General features: G+C 37.1%; 1 protein-coding gene across 2 annotated transcripts in view; it reads left to right on the plus strand.

Moving 5' to 3' along the window:
* Positions 1-14,228, plus strand: part of LOC120363248 (protein eyes shut homolog) — a 177,674-nt gene that overhangs the window by 118,361 nt on the left and 45,085 nt on the right. For both annotated transcript variants that reach the window (XM_039467770.2, XM_039467769.2), the window contains one exon: positions 5,760-5,874. In XM_039467770.2, the coding sequence (XP_039323704.2) occupies positions 5,760-5,874 (115 nt within the window). The remainder of the gene's footprint in view (positions 1-5,759; positions 5,875-14,228) is intronic.

The raw sequence follows: 14,228 nt of genomic DNA on the forward strand, positions 1-14,228 counted from the left end.
TTTGTATTGTTTGGAATAATTTCAAAAGGAGTGGTACCAGCTCCTCTTTGTATGTCTGTTAGAATTCAGCTGTGAACCCATCTGGACCTGGGCTTTTTTTAGTTGGTAGGCTATTAATTGCTGCCTCAACTTCAGCCCTTGTTATTGGTCTATTCAGGGTGTCTACTTCTTCCTGGTTTAGGCTTGGAAGGGTAAAAGTGTCCAGGAATTTAGCCATTTCTTCCAGGTTTACTGGTTTGTGTGCATAGAGTTGTTTGTAGTAATCTCTGATGGTAGTTGTATTTCTGTGGAATCAGTGGTGATATCCCCTTTATCATTTTTGATTGCATCTATTTGATTCTTCTCTCTTTTCTTTTTTATTAATCTGGCTCACAGTCTGTCTATTTTGTTGATCTTTTCAAAGAACCAGCTCCTGGATTTATTGATTTTTTTTAAGGGCTTTTTCTGTCTCTATCCCCATCTGTTCTGCTCTGATCTTAGTTATTTCTTGTCTTCTGCTAATTTTGAGTGTTGGGTTTTTTTTTTTTTTATATTCCTCTTCTATCTCTGTCACTTGTGATGATAGGTTATCGATTTTAGATCTTTCCTTGCTTCTCGTGTGGGCATTTATTGCTATAAATTTTCCTCTAGAGACTGCTTTAAAAGTGTCCCAGAGATTCTGGTATGTTGTGTCCTCATTCTCCTTGTTTTTGAAGAACATCTTTATTTCTGCCTTCATTTCATTGTTTATCCAGTCAACATTCAAGAGCCAGTTGTTCAGTTTCCATGAAGTTATGTGGTTCTGAGTTAGTTTCTTAATCCTAAGTTATAATTTGATTACACTGTGGTCTGAGAGACTATTTGTTATGATTTCCATTCTTTTGCATTTGCTGAGGAGTGATTTACTTCCAATTATGTGGTCAATTTTAGAGTAGGTGTGATGTGGTGCTAAGAAGAATGTTTTATTCTGTGGACATGGGGCGGAGAGTTCTGTTTATGTCTATTAGGTTTTCTTGGTCCAGATCTGAGTTCAAGTCCTGGATATCCATGTTCATTTTCTCTCGTTGATTTAATATTGACAGTGGAGTGTTTAAGGCTCGCACTATTGTGTGGGAGTCTAAGTCTCTTTGTAGGTCATTAAGAACTTGCTTTACGTATCTGGGTGCTCCTGTATTGGGTGCATATATATTTAGAATCATTTTCTCTTCTTGTTGCCTTGATCCTTTTACCATTTAAGTCTGCTGCAGTGGAATTCATAACCATCTTTTTTCCCAGGTGCCCTGTTCTAAGAAAGTGAGGCTTTATTTATAAGTTCCTGACATGCTGCTGCATTTTTTTAGAGCTGTCCTGCCCAACAAGTCGGTAGCCTAGTCACAGTCTGCCAGCAGAGGCTTTGCTGAGCTGCCATGAGCTCTGCTCAGCTGCTGTGTGAACTTCCTTGCAGTTTTGTTTACAGAAGTGTAGTTAGAACTGCCTCAGTAATGGCTGTCTGTCTCTGTAATGGTAGACTGCCTTAGTAATGGCAGACTGCCTTGGTAATGATGGACTGCCTCAGTAGTGATGGACTGACTCAGTAGTGGCAGACTAACTTGGTAAAGGCTGACACCCTTTCCCCCACAGAGCTGGCCCATCCGTGGTCCAGCTGCACTTGCTGCAAAACACTCAATCCAGAGTGTTTCAGATTGCTGGTCTTTGAGGTGGGGGGACCTGCTGAGTCAGATCACATGGCTCCCTGTTTCTGCCCCATTTCTTTCTGTTGAATAGGTGGCTCTGTCTTCCAGGCATTCCAGGCACCAGTTGAAACAGCCACCCAGATTTATGTGAGTTTTGTGCAGAAACCCACTGTGCCAGCTGAAACGACCATGCTGGAAACTTATGGTGCTTTTCAGCCCAGGAATCTCCTGGTCTGTGGGCAGTAGTAACTCGTTTGGAAATGTGGTGATCATTCACCCTCTGCATTCTTCTTGCTGGGAACTGCACTCCAGAGCTGTTCCTATTTGGCCATCTTGTATCCACTAGCCACTTACTCTTTTTTTCTCATAAAAAGAGTATATATGTTCTAAAATCATGTTATTCCTCTACCATTTCCATTCAGTGGATTCCTGGGCATTAATAAAACCTAAAGTATTTAACATGCTTACCCAATGAGCCATACTTTTCTTCTGCCTGTTTCTCTGCCATCATCTTACTAAGTCACCAGTTTGGTCTTTGAGATGTTTTCTGAGTACCTCAAGGACTTTCTGCTTCAATCTTCAGTATTTGCCGTTTCATTGTCTGACATGTACTTTTCCCAGAAAGCACAGTAGAAATTTTTATACTTCTTTCAGCCATTCACTCAAATATTATCTCCTCAAAGATGTCTTTCCTGTTGAGATCCTCACACAGTCTTGAAATACCTCTTCTCAATTTCTGCCTCCTCTTGTATCTGGCTTTAATTAATTAATTATGTAGCACCTATCCTTATCTGTCATTATCCTCATGTATTTATAACTTTCTCTCCCCCATGAACTAATGTATAATAAGGCAGAGGGGTTGCTGTTTTAATAGGTTTAATACTTGCTTTGTGTATTCTAGGATAAAGATGGAGAGATTTTTCTTTTCATCTTGAAGTAAATATTAAATCTGAATTATTTACTTCCTGAGATCCAGACAGTAAACTTGTTGCTCAGTTTATGCTTAAAAGATAAATTAATGATATGAAATAGTTCGTAAGTCTAAACATTTGTCTATGCCCGCACAAGTCACAGTATGTAAGCGTGCAATCGTATTGTAAAGATTCTATTATAAGAGTAAGTTTTAATTTAGTACAGAGGCTTTATTCCCCAAGTAGTGGAATAGATACCTGACAGTGTTGAACCGATACAAGTAACTTTGCATCAGAATCCCCATGTATGCATAATGAAACCAAAGAGAAAAATGTGAAGTACAATGTTTTAAGACAAAAATTACAACTTAAACATTATAAAAACTAGAAATAGTTCATATCCTGAAAAAAAATAAAATGTATCAAAAACCTCGTCCAAGTTTTCAAACAAGTGATGAGAGTATTTCAAGATAGCACAGCAGAGAAAACTATTTGAAGTTACTTTATAACTATCTCCATTCCATTTACTAGAATAGTATAAAGTTTTAAAAAGCTATTTCAGCTCCTGGAAAACTTTAAGCAAAAGTATACTTCCAATTTGAAGTTAACTCTTTAAAAAAATATTTTTTTTAATTTTTCAGTTTATAAAATTTTACCTTATTATTTTAATACAGTAATTATTTTTACTAATAGTTTGTTAGTAAAATATTGAACACTGAATTTTTAATGATATTAACATTATGGGCTTTTTAAACATTTTAAAAAATACATTATGAAACATATTTAAAATGTAGTAAATATTGTTATTTTTATATTAATTTATAAATTATATAACTTTAAAAATAAATAGCTGGTATAAGTACTAGTAGTTCTGTATTAGATAAAACATTTACCAAAATGCTGGTGATGGAATTTTGTTCTGATATTGCTGTACCTACCCTGTTAAGGCTGTGTTCCCAACAGTGCCTGACACTTCCCATTAAAATCAGTAGTGTGCATTCCATAGGTTATAGGACAATATTTGAAATGCTTTGTCCAAGAAATAAGGTAAAGCTAATTAAGTAGTGAATATTAGCTTTCTTGGCAAAAGGAAACCTAATAATAGAAAGATATTTAAGTCAGTGGTAAGAAATCACATTAGGAAGAAAAAAAGTGAAAGAGGACAAGAGTATATTTTCTTGTCTCCTCTTTTCCACTAATATATTTTATTTCCATTATGCTTTTTTCCTTCCATTTCATGTATCTTCACAGATCCTATATGCTTTCCTATGTATCATCTCCCATTTTATCACTAAAATAACACCTTAAATATTTCCATCATCAAAATCATGAGGCTATCCTTACCCTGAAGTCTCAAAATAATTTTGTATTAAAACGTTGCTATAAATTGGATATTCTAGAAACATGATGATATGAAAGGCATTTCTTTTCTCTCCTGTCATATTTAAAACAATCAGCCTCTGACTAAAATGGCTGCTGGACATCTAGAGTAGCTCAAATTTGTTAGCTATAAGTCTCTCTGACTATCTCAACAGAAGACCTTGATGTACTTTTATAAATACATTTCTTAAACAGGTCCATGTTGTTACAAAGTGTGCTTTTATATTTTCTTTGCTTTTGTTTTCTCTCTTTTACTTTCTTATATGTCAAGGCTACTATTGAAACTTCCTTTTTCCTTGAAAGCTGGCTGAGTTGATAGGATGTCATTTTGCTTAATGAGTAAGACTTGGAAACTCCTCTTAGATTACAAGCCATCACTGGGAATTCAGTCCTTTCCAACTCAAAGGGAAAATTGAAACTCATCAACTTTTAGGATATTCTAAAGCTCTTCTCTTCATGTTCCTGCATGCTCATCCTCAATAGGAGGGGATGCTACCTTTCATTAAGTTGCTATTTGGGATGAAAGATGTAAAATAAATATGTCTTAACATCTGGCATAGTAGAATAGAATAGATTAATAGTCTTCATCTATTAATTATAGCAGAGTATAATATACTTAAAGTTAGGCTAGACTTAATTTTATTAACAACTCTAACATTTATAAGTAATGTGACCAAAGCAACGAATGTAATTTCCATGAGTATGTTTCCTCATTTATAAAAGTGATAAATAATAATCTATTTCACAACTTGTAAAAATTGAATGATAATATAAGAAAATTGTGTAAAAGTAATTAGCCTAGTGGCTCGCATATGGTAGGTGCTAAAAAAAGTGGATGATTATTCGTGATATGAATGAAGAAATAATTTACTTCTACAAGATGAAAATGCAAAGCCGTGTGCCTCAAACTGCTGGAAAGGTAAATTACTAAAGCATTTTATTGATGCTATTTCAGTGAAATTGTGCCAAAATGGCCTTTGATCCCTTTTATGAAATTATTTTGTGTTCTTATAACAGATTTAAAACTACAGATATATTGTATATTCACTTCATTAATAAATCTGCTTGTACTAACTTAAAGTCCTGAGTGTTATTTTGGTTTTAAAATACTTGGTGTTTACATTAGAAAAAACATTATTTCATTTGGGGCCACATTTATTCTATAAAAGAAAGTTTACTAAATATGATTTAAGGTACAGGACTGTTTCCCACAAATTAATGAGAAGTGAGGGCAAAGGAAGCCAGAACACCTGTGTGTGTTCTTTAGCAACTTATAGATCACAGATAATAAAGTATAGTAGACTGGAATATAGATTGTTTGAAAAAAATGTTAAAATGACAAGAAATCAACAAACAGACATCCTATAAATAGCCCAACTATAACTAGACCATTATCATCCACTAGCACTCTATCCTGTCTCAAATTCATGAGGTCATCATTAACTCCCACTAGCACATTATCGGTACATAATGGTTCCACTAAACATTAAAAATCTCATTTGTCATCTTTTTTCTTCACATTTCAGGAGTTTTCCAAAACATATATATTATTGTTAAATATAGGCTTAGGTTAAAGCTGATTTTATTCTTAAATTTCCAAAAGAGATGACTAAGAGCATACAATGAAAATGTAGTTTACTGTAATTCTTTCCAAATACATAAATATGAACATTTGGGTTAAGATCACAGGTATGTAGAAAAAAATGATTAATAATATCATATATTTTAAATAAAATATTTTCCTTTATAATGTTAATAGACTTTTCTGAAAATATTTAAATTGTAATTTTTCTAATTTACACTGATGTATTTACAGTTGTATGCCAGGATTTACTGGAAAAAACTGTGAGAAAGTAACTGACCACTGTAGGCTACTCAGCATCAACTGTCTGAATGAAGAATGGTGTTTCAATATAATTGGAAGATTCGGAGTAAGTAATTTAATACATGGCAACATAATTTAGCACTTCAAAATACAATAGATTCAGTCTATATTTCAAATGCTCTTATTAATCTTAGCCAGAGAAATATATCCTTATATGTATACTTAAATGTGACTTATGTAAAGCATAGTAACAGGGGTTTTAACTTGTAAAAATTATGTTGGGAGGGAATTAATAAATGTTCCAGGAGGTTTTTTTTTTTATTATAAAGTAAGTATAAAGCTAATTGAGTCCTGGTGATATACCTCTTAGTATATAAAACCCCAGTTACTAATACTTTAAGCTCTTTAACTGGATGAGAAATAAAATCAGTCTAATGGTTGTTAGGGTCCACAAAATATGCTTTCTTTAGTGAGTAGTGTTTGAAATTACTTTGCAGATACAAAATGTCTGTACTGTGCATGGTAAGGAACATTCTACAACCTAGCAATTTTATCTGTAGGTGTGATATTAGAGAAATTATCAGGTATATACCAAAAGAGACATACATAGGGATTTTCACTCCAAATCTGAAACTAAACCTTGTAAATATGAGAATGGGTGAATTCATCATGGTGTAGTCATGCAGTGGAATTATAAAACCAGTTACAATGAATAGACAATAGCTATTTGTATTAATACTTACAAATATAAAAATATTAAATTTTAAAATTTTATGTACAATGCGGCAATATTACTTAAAGTTATAAAATGAGAATATATATCTATTTCTCTAATTACATAAATATATTTCAAAAGTATAAACATAAACTTGAGGATTACCCACACCAGCTTTATTTGAAAGGCAACCTCTAGGGAGATAGATGGGAGAGTGAAATCAGTGAGAGTACAAAGGGGACTTTCTGTGTTTCTGAAAACTTTGTTTTCCAAAAAAAATTTATTTTTGACAAATAAGGCAAGAAAAATAAATACAACATGAAGGTAGGATTAATAAACATAGTGTGGTTTTGATAAGCATACCTCACGACTATTTACTGGAAAGCTATAAAATTTAAAAAGTAAAATTAACAAGTTAAATTTGATAAAATCTCAGTATTTAATATAATTTTGTAGAAACCAATAGTGTTTCTGTAATATAGCAACTAATTAAGTCGTGAAACTAAAAATTAATACTATGAAAACAAAATAAATTATAATTATAATTTTATCAAAACACTTCAGAAAACACTTAACAAAATGTGGGCAAGATCTCTATGCTGAAGACTAAAAAAGATTACAGAGAGAAACCAAATAAGCCCAATAAATAGTTATAACATATTTATGAAATGAAAGAATTAGTATTTTATGATGTCCTTTCTTGCTGATATTAACAAACATTTTGTAGAAATAGGCATGCTGATTATAAAATTGATATGAAACATTAAAAGACCTCAAATAGGCCAGGCGCGGTGGCTCAAGCTTGTAATCCCAGCACTTTGGGAGGCCGAGGTGGGTGGATCACGAGGTCGAGAGATCGAGACCATCCTGGTCAACATGGTGAAACCCCGTCTCTACTAAAAATACAAAAAATTAGCTGGGCATGGTGGCACGTGCCTGTAATCCCAGCTACTCAGGAGGCTGAGGCAGGAGAATTGCCTGAACCCAGGAGGCGGAGGTTGCGGTGAGCCGAGATCGCGCCATTGCACTCCAGCCTGGGTAACAAGAGCGAAAACTCTGTCTCAAAAAAAAAAAAAAAAAAAAAGACCTCAAATAGCTAAGTACTCAAAAAATAATAGCAAATCTGAATGATGTTGTCCACCTGATTTCAAGAGTTACTTTCAAGCTAGCAGATTGTTCCGTTTCCATGTAGTTGTGTGATTTTAAGTAAGTTTCTTAATCCTGAGTTCCAATTTTTTTTTTGCACTGTGGTCTGAGAGGATGTTTGTTATGATTTCCATTCTTTTGCATTTGCTGAGGAGTGTTTTATTTCCAATTAGGTGGTTGATTTTAGAGTATTATGTGGTGCTAAGAAAAATGTATATTCTGTTGATTCGGGTTAGAGAGTTCTATATGTCTATTAGGTCTACTTGGTTCAGAGCTGAATTTAAGTCCTAAATATCCTTGTTGATTTTCTGTATTGTTGATCTGTTTAACATTGACAGTGGGGTGTTAAAGTTTCCTACTATTATTATGTGGGAGTTTAAGTCTCTTTGTAGGTCTCTATGAACTTGCTTTATGTATCTGGGTGCTCCTGTATTGGGTGCTCCTGTATTGGGTGCATATATATATTTTCTTTTTTTTGCACGTTAGTCTTCATTTCCGAATTTACTTGTAGCATTTTGATACTGTGAGGCATTTTTATGCATACATATGTTACTATAGTTACATAAAAGTCACATTTCATTCTAAAGCAAAGATGGATGATAGATAGCCTGTCAATCTCCATTCCCCCCAGTGAAAGCAGAACGTGGAGTATGGGCTTACCAATATAATTTGAGATAGCAATTGAAGTGAGATAAAGAATAGTTTAGTGTGTATCAGGATACTAAATGGGAATCAAGAGGCAGAGATGTATTCCTAAAATTCATGGTATAACCTTGAACATGTTAATTTTTTACTATTTTTATTCCTTTATGGTAAAAGGAGAATGATATTCACATCTTATCTATCTCATGAGAATGTGCCAGTGCTGTAGATGAGACAAGAGACAGGGGAAACAGTAGAGATGATGAAAGTTTCTGCCAATTTCCGTTGTCAAATCTCTCATCATAACAATAAATGTCAACGTTGAAGCACATAAGTATATAAGGCAAGTATTATCAGAATTGAAGGGAGACAGATGGCAATACAATACTAGTAGAGAACTTCCACATCTCACTTTCAACAACATATAAGTCATCCAGACAGAAAATAGTGAGGACCCAGCAGATTAAACAACACTATGGACCAAATAAACCTAACAAATACATAGCTAACATTTCAATGAACTGAAACATTAGACTACAAAATAAGTCTTAACCAATTTAAGAAGACGGAAATTGGCCGGGCGCGGTGGCTCAAGCCTGTAATCCCAGCACTTTGGGAGGCCGAGGCGGGTGGATCACGAGGTCAAGAGATCGAGACCATCCTGGTCAACATGGTGAAACCCCGTCTCTACTAAAGATACAAAAAAATTAGCTGGGCATGGTGGCACGTGCCTGTAATCCCAGCTACTCAGGAGGCTGAGGCAGGAGAATTGCTTGAACCCAGGAGGCGGAGGTTGTGGTGAGCCGAGATCGCGCCATTGCACTCCAGCCTGGGTAACAAGAGCGAAACTCCGTCTCAAAAAAAAAAAAAAAAAAAAAGAAGACGGAAATTGTGAATTTGATCCTGCCATTTTGATACTAGCTGGTTGTATTGCCCATTAGTTGATACAGATTCTTCATTGTATTGATGCTCTTTACCATTTGGTATGTTTTTAGAGTGGCTGGTACTGGTTGTTCCTTTCTATGTTTAGTGCCTCTTTCAGGAGCTCTTGTAAAGCAGGCCTGGTGGTGATGAAATCTCTGAGTACTTGCTTGTTCGCAAAGAATTTTATTTTTACTTCACTTACGAAGCTTACTTTGGCTGGATATGAAATTCTGGGTTGAAAGTTCTTTTCTTTAAGGATGTTGCATATCACCCCCCACCTTTCTTCTGGTTTGTAAGGTTTCTGCTGAGAGATCTGCTGTGAGTCCAATGGGCTTCCCTTTGTGGGTAACCTGACCGTTATCTCTGGCTGTCCTTAATATTTTCTCCTTCATTTCAACCCTGCTGAATCTGATGATTATGTGCCTTGGTGTTGCTCTTCTTGAGGAATATCTTTGTGGGGTTCTCTGTATTTTCTGAATTTGAATATTGGCCTGCCTTGCTAGGTTGGGGAAGTTTTCCTGGATTATATCCAGAAGAGTATTTTCCAGCTTGGATTCATTCTCTCCGTCACATTCAGGTACACATATCAAACATAGATTAGGTCTTTTCACTTAGTCCCATATTTCTTGGAGACTTTGTTCATTCCTTTTTACCCTTTTTCCTTTAGTCTTGCCTTCTCATTTTACTTCATTGAGTTGATCTTTGACCTTTGATATCCTTTCTTCTGCTTGGTGCATGCTTTGTGAAGTTCTCATGTTGTGTTTTTCATCTCCATCAATTCACTTATATTCCTCTCTAATTTGTCCATTCTCGTTAGCATTTCATCAAATCTTTTTTCAAAGTTCTTAGTTTCTTTGCATTGGGTTAGAACATGTTCTTTTAGCTCACAGAAGTTTCTTATTACCCACCTTCTGAAGCCTGATTCTGACATTTCACCCCACTCATTCTCCGTCCAGCCTTGTTCTCTTGCTGGTGAGGAGTTGTGATCCCTTGAAGGAGGAGAGGCGTTCTGGTTTTGGGTGTCTTCATCCTTTTTGTGCTGATTTCTTCCCATCTTTGTGGATTTGTCCACCTGTCATCTTTGAAATTGTTGACTTTCAGATTGGGTGTCTGAGTGGACATCCAGTTTGTTGATGATGACGTTATTTCCTTCTGTTTCTTAGTTTTCCTTCTAACGGACTGGTCCCTCTGCTGTAGGACTGCTGAGGTCCACTCCAGGCCCTGCTTCCCTGGGGATCACCTGCAGCAGCTACAGAACAGTAAGGGTTGCTGCTAGTTTCTTCTTCTGCTATCTTTGTTCCAGAAGGATACCCACCAAATGTCAGTCTGAGCTCTCCTTTATGTGGTGACTCTTTGGATATACAGGGGTCAGGGAGCTGCTTGAGGAGACAGTCCTTTATAGGAAGTTAAGTGCAGAGCTGTGATCTCCATTGTTCATTTAGAGCTGCTGGGCTGGTACATTTAAGTCTGCTGCAGTAGAACTCATAAACCCCCTTTTTTTCCCCCAGGTGCTCTGTCCCAGGTAGTTAGGACTTTATTTATGAGTTTCCGTTTTGCTGCTGCCTTTTTAACAGGGCTGCCCTGCCCAGCAAGGAGACAGCCTAGTCACTGTCTGCCTGCAGAGGCTTTGCTGAGTTGCTGTGGGCTCTGCCCAGCTGCGATGTGAACTTCCCTGCAGTCCTGTTTATACAGGTGTAGTTAGAACTGCCTCGGCAAAGTCAGCCCACCTCTGTAATGGCGGACTCTCTCTGTAGCGGTGGGTTTCCTTGGCAACAGTGGGCTGCCTCAGCAATGGCAGACTACCTCCATAGTGGTGGAGTGCCTCCATAATGGTGAACACCCCTCCCCCACAGAGCTGGCCCTTCCCGGGTTCAGCTGTGCTTGCCGTGAGACTCTCAACCCAGAGCATTTCCAACTGCTGTTTTTTTTTTTGTTGGGGTGGTATTATGGGTGCATATATCTTTAGGATCATTAGCTCTTCTTGTTGCATTGATCATTATACCATCATGTAATGCCCTTCTTTGTCTCTTCTGATCTTTGTTGGTTTAATGTCTGTTTTATCAGAGACTAGAATTGCAACCCTGCCTTTTTTGTTTGCTTTTTGCTTTCCATTTGTTGGTAAATATTCCTCCATCTCTTTATTTTGAGCCTATATGTGTCTCCTGAATACAGCACACTGATGTGTCTTGACTCTTTATCCAATTTGCCAGTCTGTGTCTTTGAATTGGGCCATTTAGTCCATTTACATATAAGGTTACTAGTGGTATGTACAAATTGGATCCTGTCGTTATGATCTAGCTAGTTATTTTACATATTAGTTGATGCAGTGTCCTTATTCCTCATGTCATTGGTCTTTATATTTTAGTATGTTTTTGCTGTGGCTAGTATCAGTTTTTTCTTTCTATATTTAGTCCTTCCTTAAGGGCCTCTCATAAGGCAGGCCTGGTGGTGACAAAAATCCCTCAGCATTTTCTTATCTGTAAAGGATTTTATTTCTCCTTCAATTATGAAACTTAGTTTGGCTGGATATGAAATTCTGGGTTGAAAATTTTTTTTCATTAATAATGTTGAATATTGGGCACCACTTTTTCCTGAGTTGTAGGATTTCTGTAGATAGATCTTTTGTTATTTGGGTGGGCTTTCCTTTGTAGGTAACCTGAACTTTCTCTCTGGCTGCCATTAACATTTTTTTTTCCTTCGTTTTAACCTTGGAGAATCTGATGATTATGTGTCTTGGGGTTGCCCTTCTCAAGGAGTATCTTAGTGGTGTTCTCTTTATTTCCTGAATTTGAATATTGGCCTGTCTTGCTAGGTTGAGGAGGTTCTTCTGGATCATATCCTGAAGTGTATTTTCCAATGTGGTTCCATTCTTGCTGTGACTTTCAGGGACCCCAATCAATTGTAGCTTTGGTCTTTTCACATAGTCCTATTGATACATGTATATACTTCACAAAGTTTTCATGCTGTGTTTTTCAGCTCCATCAGGTCATTTATGTTATTCTCTAAACTGGTTGTTTTAGTTAGCAGTTCCTGTAATGTTTTGTCTAGGTTTTTATCTTCCTTGCATTGGGTTAGAACATGCTTCTCTAGTTCAGAGGAGTTTGTTATTACTCACTTTCTGAACCTACTTCTGTCAATTCATCAAACTCATTCTCTGACCAGTTTTGTGCCCTTGATTGAGAGGACTTGCAATCATTTGGAGGAGAAGAGGAACTCTGGTTTTTGGAATTTTTATGTTTTTGTGCTGGTTTTTCCTCATCTTCATGGATTTACCTATATTTGATATTTGAGGCTGATGACCTTTGAATGGAATTTCTGTGCATGGGGGTCCTTTTTGTTGATGTTTATGTTATTGCTTTTTGTTTGTTGGTTTTTATTCTAACAGTCAGGCCTCCATTCTGCAGTTCTTCTACAGTTTGCTGTAGGTTCTCTCCAGACCCTATTTGCCTGGATATCACCAGTGGAGGCTGCAGAACATTATCTATTGCTGCCTACTCCTTGCTCTGAAAGCATCTTCCCAGAAGGGCACCAGCCTATCAGCTGGAGCTCTCCCATATGAAGTGTCTGTTGACTCCTGTTGGGACCTCTCTCCCAGTCAGTCAGGAGGCATGGGGGTCAGAGACCCACTTGAGGAGGCAGTCTGTTGCTTAGCAGAGCTCAAGCACTGTGCTGTAAGAACCCTACTTGTCAGGATCTGCTGCTCTCTTCAGAGCTGGCAGGCAGGAACACTTAAGTGCATAGCCACCCCTTCCTCCAAGTACTCTGTCTCTGGAAGATGGTAGTTTTTTAATAATCCCCTGACTTGGATAGCTGCCTTTCTTTCAGAGATGCCCTACCCAGTCAAGTGGAGTCTAGTGAGGCAGCCTGCCTACAGCTGCTTTGCCATGTTGTGATGGGTTCTGCCCAGTCTTTAGCAGGGTCAGGGGAAAGCCCCCTACTCAAGCCTTATTAATGGCAGATGCCCCTCCCCCGACCAAGCTTGATGGTCCCAGGTTGACTTCGGACTGCTATACTAGAAGCGAGAATTTCAATCCAGTTGTTCTTAGCTTGATGGGCTCCATGGGAGTGGCACCTCAGGGACTGGTACCTGCTCAGTGACACTATTTGGCGCCATGGCTCCAGTGCCCTTTCCAGGGGAGTGAACAGTTCTCTCTCACTGGGATTCCAGGCACCACTGGGGTACAGGGAAAAAAAAAAAAAAAAAAACCTCTGTGGCTAGCTTATGCCTACCCAAACAGCTACCCAATTTTGTGCCTGAAACTCAGGGCCCTGGTATTGTACACACATAAGGGAATCTCCTGGTCTGCAGATTGCAAAAACCATGGGAACAGTATAGTATCTGGGAAGATTTGCCTAGTCCTTCATGGTATAGTCCCTCACTGCTTCCCTTGGCTAGGGGAGGGAGGTCCCTGATCCCTTGCACTTCTAAGGCGAGGCAACACCCTACCCTGTTTCTGCTCGCTCTCCATGGACTACACCCACTGCCAAACCAGTCTCAATGAGATTAACCTCAATGAGGTTACCTCAGTTGGAAATGCAGAAATCACCCCCTCCTTCTGAACTGGTCTCACAGGGAGCTGCAGACTGGAGCTGTTCCTATTCAGTTATCTTGCCACAACTGGTAATCCAAACTGTCTAAAAATTAATGAAATATTATTTAAGGCAATGAGAACATATGATTTTATAATTTTATATCACAGAACATAAAAATATACACAGTTTGTATTTCTGCATGACGTAGGAAAATTGAGGCAGTATATTCACATGTATCTAGGAAAAATATGAGTTGTAATAAACCCACTAAGTGGCAATTTAACAGTATGTGCTTGAAACTTTTCAACCCACAATAATTCAATATCTATAAATATCTAAAGTAAATTTAAAATGTGATATAAAACATGCATACAAAATATTCAACATAATATTTATTGTAAAGGAAAATTAATCTAATTAAATGATAAGAAAAGTAAAAATCATAATGTATCCATATAATAGAAGATGAATCCATTTGGCCTTGTTTTTGAAGTTTATTA

Source organism: Saimiri boliviensis, chromosome 4 (assembly GCF_048565385.1).
Source record: "Saimiri boliviensis isolate mSaiBol1 chromosome 4, mSaiBol1.pri, whole genome shotgun sequence".
Taxonomy (NCBI): Eukaryota; Metazoa; Chordata; class Mammalia; order Primates; family Cebidae; genus Saimiri; species Saimiri boliviensis.